The sequence below is a fragment of the Ixodes scapularis genome, unplaced genomic scaffold (assembly GCF_016920785.2).
Source record: "Ixodes scapularis isolate PalLabHiFi unplaced genomic scaffold, ASM1692078v2 PGA_scaffold2__306_contigs__length_199485367, whole genome shotgun sequence".
NCBI classification, from domain to species: domain Eukaryota; kingdom Metazoa; phylum Arthropoda; class Arachnida; order Ixodida; family Ixodidae; genus Ixodes; species Ixodes scapularis.
The window spans coordinates 147,294,778-147,316,433 of record NW_024609857.1 but is presented as its reverse complement, the minus strand read 5'-3'; the positions used below and the strand labels follow the sequence as shown (position 1 = coordinate 147,316,433).

The window sequence follows — 21,656 nt, the reverse complement described above, 5'->3', positions numbered from 1 at the left end:
TTGGTGGCGAAAGGAAAAGGAAGGCGATACTCCGACTCCGCCATTTCGGAACTTTATTCTCGTCGTAAGCGGTCACAAGTGATCGCAACAAACCCGGTCACTGTCAAACGCCACTAATGTGAACCAGCCTCCAAACCTTTTATACTTCTCACGTTTACCGACCTGTGCAGTTGGTCATCGAGAACAACATGGATCCCAACATTATACTGCTCGTCTTCTACAATGGCTGGGACTTAGGCTTGAACAGCTGGTACTACACCCGTGTCACAAGCTACCCGTACGAGAAACTCATCCACGTCATCTTGAGAAGCTTTCCCAGAAATGTCAGAAATCGCATGAAGAGAGTTTCTTATGCGCTGGACGGCAAGTACCACGTGGTAAGTTAGTGTCTGGAAACAGCTGACGTGCAGCATGAAAGAGCATTTACTTCGATATGTCATTGTTGAATGTATGTCCTGAAGGGTAGCCGGGTACTTTCTAAGGTGGGCGCCCACGGCATCAAAAGGAGCCTTGAGGAGTATTTCGAGCCACACCTCCGTAATTGTAAAGATAGCAAAGTATGGAACCAAGAGGGCAGAAACGAATCGGCTGCATCTGTTGAATAAGCACACTAAAAAATTTCGCACCCTTATGTATATCCCCTTGTCCGGGGGCAAACACGCTAAACAGTGCGCGATCACCCTTTTTTTAACCTGGCTAACACCCTATTTTAAAGGATGCCACCCGAAACAATAGTGTTAGCCCTGCTTAACGCACTACTTTTGGGGTGCTAGCCATACGGCTAAAACAATATACTATACTTGAGAAGTAAAAAACATTCCTTCGCTGTTAAGCACCTCCGCAATAAACTACTTCCACAAATCCGTCACCGCAAGCGCTGCATTCTGGGAAAGTGCAGGCAAGGAGCGGAACGTGTGTGGATTTTGCTTCCCACTGATTCCGACAATGCATAACGGCATTACGCCGCGATGAGGCGCTTCGAGTTTTCGAATAAGTATATTATGAGGGTTGGGGATTCACCAACAATTTATGTGTAGCCTTCTCTTCGTACATGGCGCAGGTTTTTTTTTTTCGGAACAAATGAGTTGCTCGTTGCTGCGCATGCAGGTCAAGTGCTTTGGGTAGGCTCGGGGCACGGGCTGTTCGCCGCCGATCTGTTGTTCGCCCGGCGTACGCCGTTACCGGCAGAGGCCAGTGGCCGGCGCGAATCACGAGCTAGTCGAAGAACTGGCTCTTATTTCCGACTGGCACCGAAGTTGGAACCAAGTTCAAACTAGAGCCGCTAAGTGAGCTACGCTTACAGTATCGGCACTCTGTTTCCCTGAATTGTTCTGGGCGCCGCCATCTTGGTGCTTAGTGCAGAGCAGACGGAACTGCCGATCGTCATGATTCAAAAGTGAGACTTCCTCAGCATTAAATTTGGTGTTAGGAAGCTCGTGTAATATTGCTTTGCTCTGTCGCGGACTGTTTAAACATTTGTGGACGACGGAAAAACGTTTTTTGCGATTTCAAATAAAGCTTAAAATAACTGGCAACCATAAGTTTAAGGACTTGTATGGAAGGAGGGAAAAATGTACAGGTAATACCAGGACTGATGTATGCGGACGATATAGTACTTATGGCAGATAACCAGGAAACGTCACAGGAACTAGCTGGAATATGTGGAGAGGAAAGGGACACCTTGGGCTTGAGTTTTAGTAGTGACAAATCTGGAGCAATTGCGTTTATCGACCAAAAGAGGGAACCCCTGAGAATACAAGACATTGTAATAGAATAGACCATGTAGGCAAATGCAAATATCTGGGAGTCTGGCTTAATGAGGGAAGGAAATATCTAGAGGAAAATGAGGAGAATATAATTAAAAAAGGGAAAATAAATTCATCTATCATGAACCCCAAGGCACTATAGAACTATTATAGATATGACGTGGTCAGAGGTTTATGGAAAAGAGTGATGGTACCAGGACTGCCCTTTAGCAATATGTTACTGTCAATGAAATCAGAGGTTCAAGCAGGATTAGAGATTTGACAAAGAAACGTAGGCCGATTGGCACTGGGAACACATGGAAAGACACCAAATGAGGAAATGCATGGGACATGGGCTGGTCGACCGTTGAGATCAAAGAGGCAACTAATAAGTTGAAATTTGAACAAAAGCTGACCGAAATGGATGATACGCCGTGGGCGCGGAAGGTATTCTAGTATTTATACTTTAAACGTTTAAACATAAAATTAACAAACTGAATCCAAAAGCTTACTTTTAAATACCTACAAATGGGGTTGAGCAGACTACGTCAGTGAAAAGGAAGTGAAAGAGGCAGAAAAAAAATGTGGGAGGGAAGAATTCAAGAAAAATCGGCTCTAATAATGTACAGGACACAAAAACAGGACATAAGAAAGGAAAATGTGCTTGACGATTCACTGGGAAGTTCTTTACTGTTTGAGGCGAGAACGTGAGTTTTGAGGAGGAGGACGTATAGGGCTAAATTTCAGGAGACAGACACATTAAGTGTTGCCTGCCATAATTTGGTGGAGTCAAACTTTATTAACAATATGACACCCTGTCCGGCTCTAAGACTGCAATAATGAGAACGAGACGCTAGAGCACTTGGTTTTGAGCTGCACGGGGTTTCGCCCTGCCCTCCCTGAAGGGGTAACAGATTTGGCCGGGGCCCTGGGTTTCGCTGGCGACGATGGAAGGACGGAAGATAAAAGGATTACAGTCACAAAGCGGTGATTAGAAGATTGGTGAAAATTATCTAGGTAAAATTGAATGATGCACTAACTGGTGCAGCTGGGGAAAGGCGGGAAAGATGAAAATTGGGACTCCCTCCTGCGTGGCTCCGGACCAAAGTCTCAACCCTGTCCCCTAGTGGGTCCAGTGCTGGGGTAACGTGGACAAAGCTTGACCAGAGGAAAGTTCGCGTCTCCCTCGCAAGGGGAAGGGGGGGGGGGGGGGATTTACAAACAGTGATTTGTGAGTTTTAGTTTGTTTTTTTTTTTTTGCCCGATCTTTTAACGGTTATTCTTGTGATGTCCCACACTGCCGGCTGATAGTTGAGGGGAGAACATTGCGTAGAAGGGTGGGAGGAATCATATTTTTGTCTTTATAGACTTAGGCCTGGTGGAGCAAGATTCAGACGCATTTTCTGAATACGCTATTTGCTTATGGTGCTGTGCATTAGTAGGGAAATCCGGTTTTCAGCGTTTTGAAGTACGCTCTTAGCATGCAAATAAAGTCGCTCACGCAACTGACGCCTCGACATCATGTATCGGCTACGGCGGCGTTCATCGATTGTTTGTCGCGTAGAGTTCGGTTCCGACAAATACGCGGCGGCGCGTTGTAATACATTTTTTCAGCGCAAATTTAGCTGTTAAACTTCGCTCCCCAAAGTTCAGCCTTTAGATCCGAGCCTGTAATGAGAAGCGTCAGACCATGCTCGAGTCACGGTAGTATGTAGAAAGGGCTTCTGACCGTGGTGCCAGTTTCAGCGCTTGTACGTACACCGCGTGCTTTGCTCGCTTTCGGAACCGACGAACATGTGCATGCTGAAGAGTGAAGATCGCATGCTGATCAGTGCGATATTTACAGCCCAGCATTTTGTAAACAAAGAGCTTCTGGCCTTTGCGATCCTCGGCGGTCATGCGTACGGTGGGCGCTTTGCTCGCTTTTCGAAGCGACGAACAAGCGTGTGCTGTCCTCTAAAAATAGCAGGCTGAGATGTGACTTTGTAAATATAAAAATGGTGTATAGGCGTCTTTCATCATATGCTCACCCCCGCAAAAAGAAATGCGTCAAAAATAAAGAATAAAAAAACAATTTAGTACATTTCATGTAGCGTCTCATCTGTGGTAGTTGTTACATGAGTGTACCGGTTGTGCCGAGTAATGAGTAGCACTACGTGGAGAACGTTTCAAGACCCCTAGGCGCTGTGTTCTCCTTCCCCTTCTCCTTCCATGCACCCCTCGCCACCTTTATTTGAACTTTCAAAACAACATTATTAGATATCTCTTTTCTTACAAGAAGGTCATTCGCCAAATTTTTTGGGTTATCTTATGGTCCGTTCTGAGCTGGTCTTCGGGGTGCTTCCTTGTCCTTGAGGAATACTCAACTCTGAAGTTCTTGCTTCAGGATGTGTTCGGTTGCTGATAGACACCTGTGATGTTGGAACCAGGTCATGTGTATTTCCGCGGAGATATCATGACCCTGTTTGTATAGTGTAGGAGAGAAGTTCCGGTCTCTTTCCCATGACTGTTCCAGTTGCTCTGCTGTCTCTCACCCATACCTCGTTGCCGATATCCAGGTCTTGTTTTCGGCACACTCCGTGTCTCGCGTTGTAGTTCTTTGCTTGCTTCTTTTTCTCTTCACGGTCTTTCTCCCGGAACTCCTCATAGTTGGCACTCTTGGCAATAATGTAAAAGCCAATGCTGGCAGTGTGAATCGCAACTGCCTTCCCATCAGAAGCTATGCCGGATTGCATCCAGAAGATCCTGGTGTTGTTCTGTGGCTTAGTACGCCAAGCTCAGGATCTTTATACTTCTTGAGGATGTCTTTGACAATCTTAACTATTCTCCAAGCTTTCCCATTACTTAGTGGGTACAATGTGATATTTGTAATGTGCTCAATCTTGTAGTCCTTTGAAAAGTCTTCGAATTGCTTGGAACGGAATTGTAGACCGCTGTCTGATTGCAGAATCTCGGGAATTCCGTGACGAGAAAATATTGCCTTGAGATGCGATATGACTGCTTCTGAAGTGGGTTGTCTCAGTTGCTCATTTCCACATACCTAAAGTAATAGTCCACGACCAGCAGGCATTGTGCTCTTTTCAACTCGAACAAATATGTGCCAATTCATTTCCATGGTCGCTCTGATAGTTCAGATCCGATCGTCGTTTGTGTTTTTGGTACTCGCTTTAGTGCACAGCTGAGGCAGTTTGTCACAACATCGGCCACCAAACCGACATCTGGGCTCGTTTCCGATATCTTGTGATACCCTGGTAGCCTTCGTGGAGCCTGTGTAAGACTTGCTTTCTCATCTCATACAAGAAAACCTCTCACCAGTAGGTTTTCTTTTATGTACCATGAGGCTGTCGTTCTTAAAATATGAGGTGATTTCGATGGGCACTTGGTCCTTACTAGTTGGCCATCTCTTTTCGCAGCACTCCTTCACTTTACTAGAGACTATATCTTCCTCTTGCAATCTCTTTGCCTCGTCCAGGTACTCACAGGATGAGGGACTGACTGAAGAACCACTTGCACGTAGGCTCCGGTTTCTTCTTCCATGTTGTCTGGTGGTTCAACAGGTGATTTTGACAGGGCACCAGCCATCCAGAGTTCTTTTCCAGGCACGTGTAAAATTCTGTAGCAGAATCTCATCAGCCGCAGCTTGAATCATTAAACTCTGGCTGTAATCGCATCCAGTTCTTTGGACCCGAGAAGAGGCACGAGAGGACGATGGTATGTCTGGATGTGGAGCTTTGTCCCTAGCAGGAAATTCTCGAATCTTTCACGTGCATATGTCACAGTATACGCTTGTTTCCGAATCTGAGCGTAGTCTCTTTGTGTAATGCTCAGTCCTTTAGAAGCGAATGCTACTTGTCCAATGTCTCCTTTCTTGTCCTTTGGTAGTAGCACTGACCCCAAACTATAGGATGAAGCATCTGCTGAAATAATAAGGTCTTGTTGAGGATCATTTAGTGTTGGGGCTGTTACCTCCTGGTTGTTTTTCTTCTCTGCTTTGAATGCTGCTTCCTGTGGAGTGCCCCATGTCCACTCGTTTGTCTTCTTGAGAAGGTCACGCGGAGGCTTCAGTTTTCCGGACAGATGGAGGATGAAGCGTCCCACTTGGTTTGCCACTCCGATGAACTGCCCACTTCGGTCACTGTCGTTGGCGCTGACATATTCGTGATGGCTGTGACCCTTTGTGGGTCTGGCTTGAATTTCTGGCTGACAATGTGTCCCAAAAACTTTACTGACTTTGGCTTGAACTCGCATTTGTCGTTGAGTCGGACACAAACTGCTTTCAGGCTCTTGAGAACCTCCTCTAGCCTCTGTTCATGCTCTATCTCGTGTCCACCCGTGACTAGGATGTCATCCATATGGCATAGGAACCGGGATTCCTTCCAAAATCTGGTTCATTCTTCGTTGAAAGTACTCCGAGGCGGAATAAATTCCAAACGGCAGCTTGACACAATGTGGTAGTTATTACGTGATTGTACCGGTTATACCGAGTAACGAGTAACACTACGTGCAGAACGTTTCGAAACCCCTGGGCGCTGTGTTCTTCCATTTCTCCTTCCATGCGCCCCCTGGCCACGTTAATTGGAACTTACAAAACAAACCCGGGAGAGGTTCCGGGTTCGATACCCGGACTAGGCAGATTTTTTCAGTCAAGCACCAGTCAACTAGCTGTAATTGGAGATTTGTGTTTGTCCTTTGTCCCTTTTGTTTTCCTTCTCCAGAGATTATTTTCGTCATTCTTGTCCAGCTCGCTTACACCTTTGCATTTAATTGCATTTTAATCAATATTGTTGCATTATCAAAACGCTAACAATTGTTTTCTTCCGACGTTTTCGTAATTCTTGCTTTATTTTGCACATTTGTTGTTAGCGTGTAACGTGAACGAGAGTACTGAGGCGCAAGCAACTTCTAAGAAATAAAGAGCACGCGTGTACAGCTTTGAGCGGCGCTCGGGCAGCACGACTGCACGGGCGCCAGTAGCAGCTTTATATCCCCGGAAAGTTGTGCCAAGCAAATGGCACGCGGCATGCGCCGTTTGCTTGAACAAAAACTCGGGGGGGGGGGGGGGGGGGGGGGGGGGGGGGTTTGATGCCGCTGAAGTGAACTAGAGGATGGTTGTGAGCTCAGCGAGCGCTCATGGCTGCCGCGCTTCGTGTCAATGACGAGAGGGCGCTAAAGTATGGGCTGGATGAAGTGGGTGGCCAGCTATAGGGGCGGCTCGCACTGCATTTGCTGTGGTACTGGTAGAGTGTACTAGGATGTACAAAGGGGACGAGCTACAGGCTCAGCTCATGCTCTCAGTTTCACCTCGTGGAAAGCGATCAGGTGAAACCAAGCCACTTCGATCGCAGCGCCACCTTCGCTGCGTGCGATCGAGCAACGATACAGGTGAAGGTCATATGGGCAATATAGCCCCTTAGGGGCTATATTGTATTTTTTATTATTTTGACGTCAGAGGTAGCGTCTAAGCACCACGACACGACAACGTGACGTTACGACGACGCCTCGACGTCATCGTCGACTACGAGGTTACACGACGCTAAGATGCTGCCGTAAGGCCGTCGCGACATTCCGTCGCGTCGAGGACGACGCCGTTTCGCGACATCACGTCGCCGTTGCAACGCGGTCATGACGTCGCGCGCCTCGTCGAGGACGACGTGGACGCGGTCGTCGATGTCGACGTTCACGTCGACGCCCCACGCAACGTCAGACATCGCTATGACGTCACGTTAACGTGACGGCGTGTGATGTCGTCGCCTTCGCCAGCATCAACGTCGACGCGCAGTCACGACGAAGTCTTGACGTCGTGTAACGTCGTCGACGATGACGTCAACGTCGACGTCCTGAAGTTGTCGGGACCTGTTCGTGGCGTCGAGTTGCGTCATGTCGACACCGACGTCGATGAACTGACACCAAGCGTCCTTATGACGTCGCATTGACAAGGACGCCGTCATCTTAAAGTCCCGTGACGTTGTCGTCGTCGTCATCTACGTTAATGTTGACATCGTCGTCGTTGTCAACGCAATATGACGTCAGAACGCAGTCTTGATGTCGGGTAACGCACGTTGTCAACGGCGATGTCGACGTTGACGTCAAGGCGTCGTCCTGATGTCGCATGGCGTTGTGACGACAAGTCAGGTCGCGGTGACTTTAAGTACGTGACGCCTGACGTCTAGGTTGTATAAAAATATAGTCCGGCGTTCTTTCGTTTCTATGACCTTGACCAGTGTGCCGATCGAGCTTGGCGTTGGAGCGAAACGCTCCAACAATCTAGCGAAAACAGTACTGTCAAGTTCATTTAAATAAATACGCAAATAGAACGACGTTGGTCTTTGCGTCAAGGTTTTAAAATTGAGATAGGAGACACCCCTAGTAAGTATACTACCATTCACTTCCCCACTTTTTTCTTCTAAGTACCGTATTTCCCGGGCTATATTCCGCACCCGGTGTGTAGTCCGCAAAAGTCAATTTAGGCAACAAAAAAAAAGTTTTTGCTTAGATAGTCTGCACCCGGTGCATAGTCCCCACGCCGTGCATAGTGGGCCCCTGGTGCTTATTCGACATGAAAATCATCTCGTACATGGCACACCTTGAAAAATGGCTGCTTTTTTAGCTCATAAAAGAGCTTGTATTATACATAAATCATCAAAAACATACTCTTTCATTCACGAATTCCGTCACGTCTCGTCATAATGAAAGATCTTCAAAAACAAAACTCCTGTATAGTCCGCACGCGTAGATAGTCCGCACAAGCTAAAATTTTAATTTTTAAACGTATATAGCTCGCGGACAAAAGCCCGGAATATACGGTAATTTTAATCTTTAAATTGTCTCAAAATGCACTCAAAACGATCAAAACGGTCATATTTCTAGATTTATTAAAAAGCTCCAGCGCTTTCGGGGGAAACCGTAAAGGCTGTGCGACATTCATTACGTCTTCGTAAACAACCTTCAAAAAAATCAATAGTCTCGTGCACTCCTGAAACTCAGGTTTGTGTTGCAAACTTTTCCCACTGAGTGACGAGCCGGTGAATCCCTCGTTCTCGTCAATATTTCAATATCTCGAAGTCCTAGAAACGAGGAATCGGTGACCGAATTGTAAAATTTCGCGCTATATAACAAAACTTGTGCCTATCTCAAAATTTCAGGCACGTAGCCAGGGGGGGGGGGGGGGGGTGCCATGGGGCCTGGCACCCCCTCCCCCCTCCCCCCCCACCCCCCGAAATCTTCCATTTTTGTGGGACCTCGTCTCCCCCATTCCCCTCATACAGCATTTTGTCATAGGCGCCCCCCCCCCCCCCCTCCGAACCCCCTAAACAAAATCCTGGCTACGTGCCTGTCTCACATACTCTACTCAAGATACTGCATTTCAAATACGTTTGGTAGTGATTTGGAATCTTGCAAATGCATTTGATTGACAGTAGTTGCTACTTTATTATAACTACGTTTGTCAGTATCTTGTACTCGTTATCTAAAATCCATTTTATAATGTGTGAAAACCATTTTCATGGTATTTGTTTTTTTACGGAAATAAAAATCAGCATACACATCCCAGCGCAAAGCTGAGCGATTGCAAACTTAAAGCGGAAGCGACCGAACAGAGAAAAGGGAACCAACCACGACCAAAGATGCAGGCCCAAAACGCCAACAAGGGAACTAATGAATGGAAATGACAAGTGGCCACCAAATAAAATCAGTAAAAGATTTTTTTTTTTTTTATGTCTGACTTTGTTAGGGCAAGAGTGTCAGTTTCTTTCGCTCCCCAACCTGGTACTCTCGGAAACACCGTGGTAGGTACGAGGGTAGCCCCATCCTTTTATAAAAACAAGGAAAACCATCAAAAGATGCTAATTTTTGCAATGTGACTATAAGTAGAGCGGCCTCTTTTCACTTTTTGTAACATTCATTCACCAGTACGATACTACTCATTATAGAGATTTAGTGGATCGTTACGATGACTCCAAAAACGACACCCAATACTTTGCCACCGCCTTTGAGCATGCACTGTATTGTTACCGGGTATCATTGTCGGGAATATCGGAACGATCTAGTAAAACACTCTATTGTACTGGGACTGCATAGAAGAACGCTGAAATTTTGTTTTCATTGCTTCTATTGCTTGCAAATACAGCATTCTGGTGTCACTGAAGTCGAGTCTTTGTAAACTACTCGAAAAATTTTGTAGAGAAAGTAACTTGAGCAGTAATTTAAATACTTTTTGGAGCAGGTATTTAGTAACTTGTCTTAAATACTTTTGTCGAGTATCTCCCCCAACACTGTGCAGAACCCAGGGATACTGGGTTCAAACCCCATTCCGGTCCATTTCATCACTCGCTCAAAAAGACATCGTCACATCGTCACAGACGTTCTTCTCTCAACCGAATCATCTTGAACGTCAGTTCGCCCTCCCCGAAAATGTATGCAGCTTGCTCCTTACGTATTACACGTCTGTGTGGACTTGTTAGCGCGTGATAGACTCACTGAGAACCCTGGCGACATTGTTCTTTGAAGAGGACATCAAAAAGTTATAAATGATAAGTGCCTAAATTTTCGGGATTATCACATGAAGGGGTAGCTACAACCGGTATCTAACTTTGTGTATATAAAAATGTTTTTCATCAATCTAGTTTGTCTGACCCAGTTTATTGAAGGTTGAAAGGGGGGAAAAAGTAACTCGGGAATATCCTAGCTACGATGTCACAAGACGAATACAACATAACATCTCCCAGTTTCGAGATCGATCCACTTCATGAGATGTCTTAGTGAGGCTTTGCAACGTTGCATAAATGTACGAAATAAAATATATAAGATATGAGCATCTGATCGGTATATGTATAAAATGTAAGAACAATCCACACATCATTCGATCGATGATTATCAACTGCCTTTACGACTTGAAATCCCAACGTCTTTAAGAAAACAAAAAATACTGGTTCCCGTACTGCAACTGTCACGACGGTTTTTGTTCGTTTCAGTACACCTATCCCGAAATGTACGCTGCCAACTTCGTAGCGGGAATCATGGAGCATTTATTGCTAAAAACACCGAATCTTTCCAACGGATCTCGGTGTGACTCGTCCCAAGACATGTTTTATGAAGTATACCGGAAAGACCTCAAGGTAAGTCTACCCTCTCTCCCCCATTTTTTCCATGCACAACCCCACATAGTCGTCGGGAACTGAAACGCAAAGACGCCTGCAGTAACGGAGCCCCTAAGCTACTTCTGCTCGTTTGCAAATAAGTACCAATGGTTCTTGTCGAACGGGCCAGCCGTAACATCGCCGGTATATTTGAAAGTTACATCAATGGCGAACACGAGAATTGGGTCGACCATGTAAGTACCATTTGGTGTGAACACTGCTGAATGCTGAACCACTGACAGTCAATCTTGGTTCCCGCGGCTGAGTAATCGACCACCGCGTTCGCTTTTTTAAACAAGTCCATGGACGCGCACCCGTTTTCCCAGCTGAAACAAATATACGAATAAACCGATCTCACCAAGCGTTCGGCGCATGCGTGAAGCCGCCATTACTTTAGTTCACAGGAGGCAGGTGGCGGTGCACGCGCAGAGCTCCAGCGGCTTTGTTGCACGTGCAGAAACGTTGCCTCGATCAACACCACCTAGACTGAACTAGGGTGCCTTCATGTGCGCTTTGCTTAGGGTGGGGACATTTGGCCATTTTGTTCCCACTTTTACATTTATTTTTTGTTCAGAAGCGCGTGAAAGAGTGTGTCCCTGCACGCGTCTATGGCGCTGACTGTGTTATGGCGACATTTTGTTTTCGTCGATTTCTTTGTATTTTCCCCGTGAGCGCGTGCTGTCGGAAATGGGGTACTACAAAGGGTGGCATCACTCTAAACAGAAGGTCATTGAGGCACCCTAGACTAAACAAGGCTTCTCCACTACCTCCTCTCCACATCGCCTGACGTCAACCGATGTTTCCGGCTTCTCCGGTCATGTCGACTCGGCTCGACGAAGCCGAGCCGAGCCACCGGGCAAGTTCCAGCCTTTACGCCCACGCTGTGCGCCCGTCGTCAAATACGTCGTCAAATTCGTTGAATTCGCAGTCGTCAAAATGTACACAGAGCATAGAGCGTCCAGATCTTTGCGTGTTTTGCGGGGGTTCGTCGTCGTCTTTCCTTTAATGAGCTCTCGTGCGCAGCAGGATTCCAACACTGTAGACCTAAACAAGTTGAGGTTTAGTTTGTAAAAGGCACGTAGAAATACCGTCTTACACAAAATTACATAGAACTAAACAGCAGCAGGCAATAATTTTTCTTGAGAACAATAGTTGTCAAGAAAAATTACTGTCTGAAAGTTCAACAAAACGAAGCCTAATTGAAACCATTTCCTACTCATCCTGTTCTCAAATCTTTTCCGTGCAGGTATACAAGGGCCCACGTTTCTTGCGCGTTTCTTCGACATCACAGTACGCAGTGGCACGTACGGATCATTCCTGGTTCAGTCAGAAATCACTTCAAACTGAAAGCAGAATTCGACGAAACGAACTACGCCATAGTCTTCGCTGCCATTGCCTAACGTCTGAAAAATATAGATGTTAGGCGGACTGGTCTCTAGCATGACGTCATAGGAAGAGCAGAGAGGCCTTAAAGTCTAGGCGGTGTTGCTTCGATGCATTGCGGCAGCGATGGCGTATTCAAACTGATTGGTGACATCAGTCTGGTCAGTGCAAACGCCGCTTGAAAACTAAGAGCAGAGCAATTCATAAGTAACTATCAGCCCCGATTCCAAGCCTTCGCCGTGAGAAAGGCAGATCTAGACATTATATTTAGGTATTCGTGTTTTCATTAAATACCGATAAACCTTAAAAATTAACCACCGAGACGATTTTTATCAAAATCGGGGCCTACCAAGAAAAACAAATTGAAGCTGTTTTTGAACTAGAAAAACACAAGCTTCGTGGGAAGAAAATCTCGATCTATTGTTTTATCCCGTGTCAATTCGGCACAAAGCGTCCACTCAACTGCCCGGAAGGCTGCAATTCTTTCTTTAAACCTCTCGTATCTCGTTTCTTTCCCTATCGGTACCGAGACGTTTTCTAGGCATTCGGGTCACGCGCATGTACCCGGGAAGTTGGTCAATCCCCTTCGCATGCTTCTTCAAAACAAATCCCGATAAGCGGCGATTATTCGGTCAGGCACCGAAAATTCACACCGAAAAACACCAAACCCATGGGAACAAATAGAACCCGAACAGCCCTCCCCCCCCCCCCCCAAAAAAAAAAAAAAAATTAAAACAGTAAAATAAAATAAACCTTGAAACCACGGAACCCTAATTATAAGGCGTGCTCAGGGGCGCACTCAAGAGCACTGTCCCATCACCGCAAGAAAAGTAACAAATGGCAAAAAAAAACAGTAAAAAAAAAGCACACGCAGCTTGTATGGGTCATGCCTGACAAAATTATTTCACGCGAAATGTCTGCAAGAGTTTTGTACGTAGAGGCAATTAAATCCGCTAAATTTTGAGGGCGAGACAAACGCCAGCCAAACTTAGCAGACGGTTGTCATGCGACTGGAAGCTGCGCGTGAAAGTACATTTTTGTCGTTATACACTTTCGCGAAGGGGAAGGATTGCGGAAGGGGGCCCAAGAACGGATGCTGTGTTGAAAGAATAGGGTAAAACGGAAAGCAAGATGTCTCGGTCTGGAACATGCTGTAAACGTCTATTTCACGAGGAATAAATTGTTACAACATAAAAACAAAACACCAGCACAAACCACTTGGAGCAAGTGCGCAACCTCATGGCGGTTTAAACACGTATATACAAAACTCCGAGAGTACGCGCTTGTCTGAGATGTTTCCAAGACCACGAAGTGCCCGCGACCATCAAACACCTAACATGAAAGTGCCCTAAGCCCCTAAGTACTCCGAAGCCCGATACCGCACACTGACAGAGATACTGCCAGAACATGGACCCGCTGCGAAGACTGGATTCTAACCAAGACAGCTTCAATATTCGCAACTCCAGCGCGCCGCTCGCCCTCCCACGGACGAACGGAGAACCAGAGGAGCGGGGACGGCAGCGGCGACGGCGGCACGGAAATGGTGGCAGGGACTGTCCGCCTTGATGCGTGAAACCGTTTTATCAAAAAAGTGAGCGCGTTCAAAAAAGGAATCCTTGTGCTCCGCTTTGAAACAGCCTTGCACAAAAGTCCGGAAGGTCCAATTTCATTAGGGACGTTTCGTGTATCGCATACGGTGCGGATTTCTGGTCTTGTGCATGGCCGCCAGCTCATTATGTGCTCAACGTGACGGAAAACGCTCCCACTAATAATGAAGAACTTTATAGTACGGACTACGGAAAGTCTATTTTTTGCCATAAGTAGGAGAAATTTAGTCGCGCAACGGTATGTCAAGCAATACAAATCGGGAATGGGTTCGCGTTTTAAGACCGTTACAAGGAACGTGACCATTTATTCCAAGCACTTTAAATATAGAGAATACCCGTACTTGGTTTCAGGTCATTACAAAGCAAATAAAGAAATGCTTGAAGCATTGTAAGCGCGTCTTGTGTTAGCCAGCCGTTTGTGACGAGAGCTTAGAACGCGCAGTTTTGGCCAGAGGGACCGCAATGTTGCAAATAACACCGGTACAACAAATGCACGGTATATTAAAATATTTTTTTTGATATAGCAATAAATAAAACCCCTAATTATGTTAATAGGCAGTTTTTGCAATGCGTACGACACCCCTAAACTTCAGCTGGACGTACAGCGCACGGACGTTCAACCGGCGCTACCAACTTTCACGAGCGGCTTGATAGCCCCGAGTTGTGCAACTTATTAAAATAGCTTAAGTAAGTGTAAATTACTGTAAATAAAAAAGGAAGTAATTGGGGTTTTCTTGGCCCTACTGCAAAACCTTGGTGTTCGTTTGTTTTGTTTTTCGGTACTCTTTGATGCGCACTTTAGCTGTTTAATATCTTATATTGCGTCGTCATCAAGCCTCTCGTAAAAAGTGGGGCCATCAGTTTGACGTCAGTGGGCTGCACGGCGAACTGAATCTTTGGAGTTTCGACTATGTGACAAGGGGCGTAAAAACTACAACAATTGTTTGTTTTTTTTTGTTTTTTTTTAGAGTGATGGAGCACGGCAACGCTCCTGGCGCGCACTGAAAATTGCGCTTCAAAGGCGCAGCGCGAGCTTGCGGTTGTAATGCTACACCGCACGGTAGCCTGCGGTAATAAACTTTTCATCAAAAACCATAGAGCAGTTTGATTACGTGTTGCAATACACAAAAAACCGAGACGGTGAGCAGCGGTATGAGAGGCTGTGACGCGAAGACACCAATACTGTGTATTGCTGCTCTTCCGAAGCTTGACAGTCACCGTTCGCGGCTCTCTTTTTAGAGCACTCATAGCCAGGCAAGGCGCAAACATAATACCTTCATCACCCTCAAAATTATTCTGCCACAAACAGTAATGTGGCCAATGCCTAAAATGCGCTCGCTCACCACAAAGCTTCGCACTTTCAGGTTTCTGCAACTTTTAAATATCAGCATGCTCGTTTTCCTAACGTGCATCAGCATCTCCGTCACCTCTAATATGATCCCTCCCTAACCACTTCGCATTTGTCGACCAATAAATCATTTTTAGCGTGCTGAACAGCGTCAGCGAAGAGGCGCACGGGATATCCTGGAGAATCTATCCCCGTCTCTTCCGCCATCTTGGAACTACCGCCCCGCCACCTATAGGGCGTTGGAGTTGCGAATACCTCGACACGGCAGGCTACATCAACCCTAACCCCCCCGCACCCCTCCCCAGCGCCATTGCTCTTGTTAAGTCAACAGCGGCCTCGCGAAGGCGCAATAAAGACGGTTTCACGTCACCTCACCCTCCCACAACAGTGATTTGCGGCTGCCAGGCGCATTCCCTCTGTAAATATCTGCCCCCTCACGAATGACCCGGTTTGTGGCGGGCATACGACATGCGCTATATGAACAAGGTGACAGCAGAATAGCTGTTTGTTGCTGTTCTGGTGGGAAAGGCATCGGTTGGGACGGCGTTCGCATACTTTCGACGGCTGCGCACAATGTTCTCACTGTTTTCCGAGAAATCGCAGGATCACGCACATATCTCTTAAATATAAACCTTTAAGGCCCCGGTCACACTGCTAACATATATCACACAAAATACAGTCTGCAGGCACTATATAAAGCGCGTTTCTTCCTTATATGACACTCCTGTCGGACATTGTTCCCAGAAAAGCTGTCTATAGAAATGTTCGAAGCGTAGAAATGTATGAAGCAAACATGCTTGCATGCTGGAGTCGTGTCCCCAGATGATGCTGTCATCATGTCTGTAGTGAACACTGTCTCCTTTGTATGACATATGAGCAGCGTGAGCGCGGCAAAAGGATCCCCAGCCTGAGTATATTTCGCGTTAAATACCCAGGGGCCACGCAGAATCGGTCACATTGCTCTTCCACAAAGAGTGACAACGGAGATGCTTTCTCGCGACAAACGTGCATCCTTTGGCACGTCCTAATGTTTGTCCATGTTAGGCCTAACTGCATCCCGTTAGCCGGTAGCTGCCAGGTAATGCAGAGCGCAAGTTCGTCTGCTTCTTTTGCAGGAGTTGTGGTGACGTCAGAACGCCGAACTCGGCGTTCTAACGTCACCCAAACCTCCGCAAAAGAATCAGACGAACTTGCAATTCGCATAGTTGAGTTAATGGAGAGTTTTAGTACATCGTTCCGATACCTCCGATAGCCACGATAACGATACTATGCATGCACAAGGGAGGCGGTGGCGGAGTATCGGGTATCGTTATCGGAGTCATGGGAACGATCTACTAAAACTCTCTATTGTGATCCATTTAACTTCACGCAATGCTTACTCATCGCGTGATGGTATCGGAAGGCAAAGTCCTTTTAAGTTTTCACCGAAAATGAACTATTGTCAAAAGGTGAAACCCATACACGTTTGAGCCCGATTGACGACGTTAACATTTTAGTTTTGAAATGTCGAGGAGGGTGGACATTGTGGCCGCCGTAGCTTGGCTGAACTTTGCATGTACTGAATTTCATTGCCGCAGGTCCTCATGGAGAGTTGGGGATTCCGTAGAGACGAAGCCAACTACACGATGCTCCTACTGTCTCCCGTCGAGGCCAACACGACCAAAATGAAACACATCCAGGATTGGACGATAACCAACGGAACCATCAAAACAGTAGTCCTGAGAGACAGGGTGTCCGCCTTCCTTCAAAACCGTACCATCAAACTTGCTTCACTCGAGGTGCGTCCTTAAACTGGCATATGCGCCTTGGCACTGATTTTTTTGTCTCCGGTTTATTACATTTTGTTTCTGATTTAGCTGCTTCACTTGAGCACAAAGCTTCGTTGCTAAATACGCCGTTGACGTCAGGAGGTCAATAAAACGTGAACTAGATTCAGCTGCACTTCGGTGGCGAGTCGATGTCCACGCCGATTGGCGGAACGCTGCACGTCACTGTGATGTTAACGTAAATAATTGAAGCTTTGCATTTCTCTTCCTCTTGACATACCAGAGTATTCAGCCCTGAGGCCTTATATGTGTATTCCAGGCCTTGACTTGTATTGTGGACTACGGTAAAACAAGCCAAAACAACCTTGCTGTTCCGAACGAGGCGATACGTCAAACTTTTTTTTTTCTTTATTTGTTTTGCGGATATTTTCCGCATGGGGGCGGAGACAAAGGCACAAGTGCCTGACGGAGCCTCTACCCCCCAACAGGTCAGCCGTGGCAAAAAAGATAAGGGAGTCACATGCAACAACATTGCAACTAAGCAGAAAATACACATGCACTCTGGAAGCCGCAATCACAGGATCGCACAAGCCAGGCAAAGCGCACCATCAATGACAACAAAACAAGGCAACAAAGCAGAGTGAAGATTAGAATATACGCAGGCAATCAGTTGAAATAGTAAAACCGCTTGCGTGACACATCACATTATGAACATATTAACGTTGGACATCAGCAAAGTAATGCATGCTGTACGCAGAAAAAAACGACAAAATAAAACAACAACAAAGAAATGTACACTCATGTAAGTCACTAATATAAAGCTTTGACCAAAAGAAAATAGTGGTCTAAATTAATACACATAGAGATCACGAATAAGATAAATTCAGAAACTAGAAATGGAAAAAGAAAACTTCACAATGAAAATGTAATAGCACCACCAACCAGAAGCGTTCTGCATTTACTTTTGAATTTATAGAAAGTTGTGTTATAGTTTATGTTCAATTCTGTATTGTTAAGAATTTTAATTATTTCAAAATTTAAAGTTTGTCGGCCGTAATTTGTTCGTATGGTGGGCATTTTTATCTTTGGATCTCGAAGCGTATATGAGCTCACGCTGTTTGTTGGGGTGGTGTGCAGTTCGTTTTTATGTATCCATTGTAACAGTTTAAAGTAGTAAACCTGGTCAGCCTTGAGCATATTATATTTTACAAAAAGTGGCTATGTGCTGAACTTTCTTTTATCACCTCTATAGTTTTCACATATACGTAGTATTCTCTTTGTAATATAATTATTTTATTGTAGTTCGTAGCTGTTGTTGTTCCCCAGACCAATATAGGCAGCCGGCAATGGCCAGGCGGCGCCACAATAGTACTGCATTCAGCGCCACAAGCGGAGGCGTCTCTGTTAATGGGGCGGCCAGTTTGCCCGTCGGGCCGTTGGGAGTGGCGGCGAACCCGATTTCAGCGGTCCCCGTGTGCACCTGCGTGCCATGTCCCTGGTTCTTTTATGCGGTTTTTTAAGACCATCGGGAGCATTGATAGGTCCAAGTGTTGAGAGAATATTCTAGAGTCGTCAATTAGACACCAGTTTGAGTTGTCTTCACCACATGTGGCCGCCCGATCGGTCTGTGCTTCGCTCGTCTCCCATGAAGTGACACAACACAACGAGAATGCAGCGAATGGGTTTATTGTACATCCCGGCTGCCCGGCTTCGAGAACCGGCAGTTCGGACCCGCCGACCCCAGTTGTCGCCCGTCGTTCAGAGCTCACAGTCGGAGCCCGTGTCCAGGCCTGCGGATCGCCCTTCCCACGCCAGTGCTGCGTAGGCTAGCTATTCCGGTCTATCACCGCCGGTCTTCGCCGCTTCCGTTGGTCCTGATCCGAACTTCGCTGGTGGAATGCTCCCGGGAATCGCCATGGGCCACACCGGCCAGAACGGCTCTATCGTTCCTGCCCGGCCCCAGCCTCGGGCAGCACGCTCTTCCTCTTTCCTCGCCGGCTGGCCGCCGCTCGCGCCTCGCTCGGCCGTCCTCTCATCCCGACGCCCACACACACTAGAATAAAATTTGGGTGATTAAAACCAAACTCTGCATGCTACAGAGCCGTACGCACATTGCAAAGCCTGGTGTAAAATGGCGACAGGCAACGAAGTGTACGTGTAAGGATATTTACGCTTCGCACGAGAGTTTTCTAAAGAAAAACTTTAGTGTTCTGCTTTCTGCACGCCGTCACTTTTGTTACCAGACTCAGCACTAAATTTGGTTGCTGAAACATACAAAACTTTGTACTACGAAAATCCACTTTTTGAAAACTCGCAGGTTTAGAAGGTCCTGGTTGCAACCACGCGTGCCGAACGGCATTAGGAGTGCCGGAACGGGCCGACGGGCCTTTCGCTCGAAGACCTGATCGCCCGATTCTCGACGTCACAGCGAAGCAACAATCGGCCCGATTGTTCCTATCGTATTTCCCTAATGTGGCTGTCAAAGCGACTCGTAATACAACTTGTATAAATATGTTCTTTTGCCGAGTAGTCACCAAAAAGAGTTCGTCCGACCACTTTCCAAGCCTGCACTTATATTTTCGTTCACTTCCCCCCCCCCCCCCCCCAACAGTTTCTGTAAAATTCACTTCCTTGTTGCGTCGCACTGCAGTAATCCACTTCTGTCGCCGTGTCGCTTCCCGAGATCTTGAAGGGAAGCTGGGGAAGCGGTGAAGTTTGACGCTTGAGTAACCTTCGCGACTGTGGCCGTCTTTCATGCAGCAGTAGCAACGTTTATTTTTGGGGGGAACTCTAGGAGGGTATCCGAGATTTCGCAGGAACCCGGTGAGGTACTAGAGACGTGAAGTTGGGGCTCACTTTTACAAAAAAAAAAAACGGTTCCAAAAAAGCTCATGCCGATCCGAAATGCAACGTTCGCACGTGGTTTCTGGATGCGCCCGCCCGCAGCCCCGCGACCCGCGTAGTCCTGGCCTACCCAGTTTCATTATTTTGCAGCCGCTAGATGGCGCAACGTGTAGCGCCAAACTGCATTGCAGGTTGCCTCTACCGTAACTAATTTTAGAGTAAAATAAGGAATAGTATAACATTTGTTTTAACCAGGTAGGTGCTAAGTTTTGAATTTTATATAAGCTGCCGGTAACTCGAGATAATTCAGTTTTAAGTTTATTGACATGAGTATTCCACGATAGGTCCTCGGAAAACCATACACCTAAAAATGTTTGATCTCTTACTTGCTCTAATAAGGTGTCTTCAAACGTAATATTGATAGAGCTGCAATCTCGTTTATTTACTGGTTTAAAAATTACATACTTAGTTTTACTTGTATTTAAACTTAAACAATTGATTTGTAGCCAATTTGATAGGTTCACGAGGTAGGCATTTGCAGAAGTTTCTCAACACTCTTTTGTAAAGCCAGAGAAAAATACATTTGTATCGTCTGCATACATTATTAACTGAGGAGAGGCTGGTATATTTGTTATATCATTAATATATGCAAGGATAAGAACTAGAAGCACATGACAAGCTTTAGGTTCTGGACTGACTCATATGGCTTGCAACCTTCGCCATAAACTACTATAGAATTGGTTCCATGCCTGAATCCATTCAGCCGTCAGTGGAGCTGAACACTGTGGTGTCGGCTTGAGTCTGGAGTCAAAGCTACAATTTGAAAATCGCAAAGCAACCTTGACAGTGCTATGCAGCCATATCTAAGAGGCTCAATCTTTCATAACTATGTCTGCGATCGCATATTACTCTTCTTATTTGTGCCAATGTTTCTGGTTTTGCAGTGCATCCTAACCCTCTTTAAGATACACTTGAATATAACGTGGTGTTTGTTTCTAATTGATACAAATTTAAGACTAAACACCGGTCACCCTAACTTAGTCATCACCACAATCATATTGAAATTGGTGGACTAAGATTTGTTAACTTTTGATTACTGGTTTAAAAGATTGACGTGATTTGACATGAGAGCAGACAAGACACCACCATTATAAATATCTCAGCCTTCCTTGACTCTCCAAACGCTCACTATCACGTCTCGAGTAGGAATATTTCTGCTCTCATCGACGGAAATAGGGTCAAAGTCAGACTCTTAACTGTCGACGGTGTTGATTGAGGAACGCGATGACTAGGCTTCCGCCGCGCTTTTTACGCACCGTCGAACTTGTCGCTCGCTTCTAATAATCTCGATCGTGACGTCAGGGATAGGAACGTTAAGAGGGCGCCACCGAAACATCTCATCCAAAGCGCCTTCATACACAAACGCGTGTTTGCTTGAGTGGAGATATCTCAGCCATTTTTTCGCCCAATAGTTGTTTTTTATGTATTTTCAGGTGCGCGCAATCCAATGTGACTCAACTCGAGCGCGTAGCCTTTGCTAATGCTTAGATGCCATTTTGCCGCACACGGGACGCACTATAAGTGCGCCAGCGCGTCACACGCTGGCTACCTGTGCAACAAAGGATGTCCTCACCCTTAAATCGACAGACATGTAGGCACCGTGATCTCGTCGGCAATAGACCGATCTCACCAGCCAGTTTGACTACGCCACCGATGCCGCAATGCATCGAGGGAACTTTAGTCTTTGAGCGCGTGCGACAACCTTGCAGGAGCTCTGCGCGTGTGCGGCACGAGCCCTCTCGTGCGCTGCCGTCTGTCTCAGGACTGTG

The 21,656-nt window shown here is 46.3% G+C and overlaps 1 protein-coding gene across 1 annotated transcript in view; it reads left to right on the top strand.

The window, feature by feature from the left end:
• The window catches only part of LOC8041502 (glutamate receptor ionotropic, delta-1-like), a 192,569-nt gene that overhangs the window by 156,223 nt on the left and 14,690 nt on the right, over nt 1-21,656 (top strand). Inside the window, exons 4-6 of the mRNA XM_040206800.2 lie at nt 171-377; nt 10,715-10,858; nt 16,795-16,995. Coding sequence (XP_040062734.2) covers nt 171-377; nt 10,715-10,858; nt 16,795-16,995 — 552 coding nt within the window. The remainder of the gene's footprint in view (nt 1-170; nt 378-10,714; nt 10,859-16,794; nt 16,996-21,656) is intronic.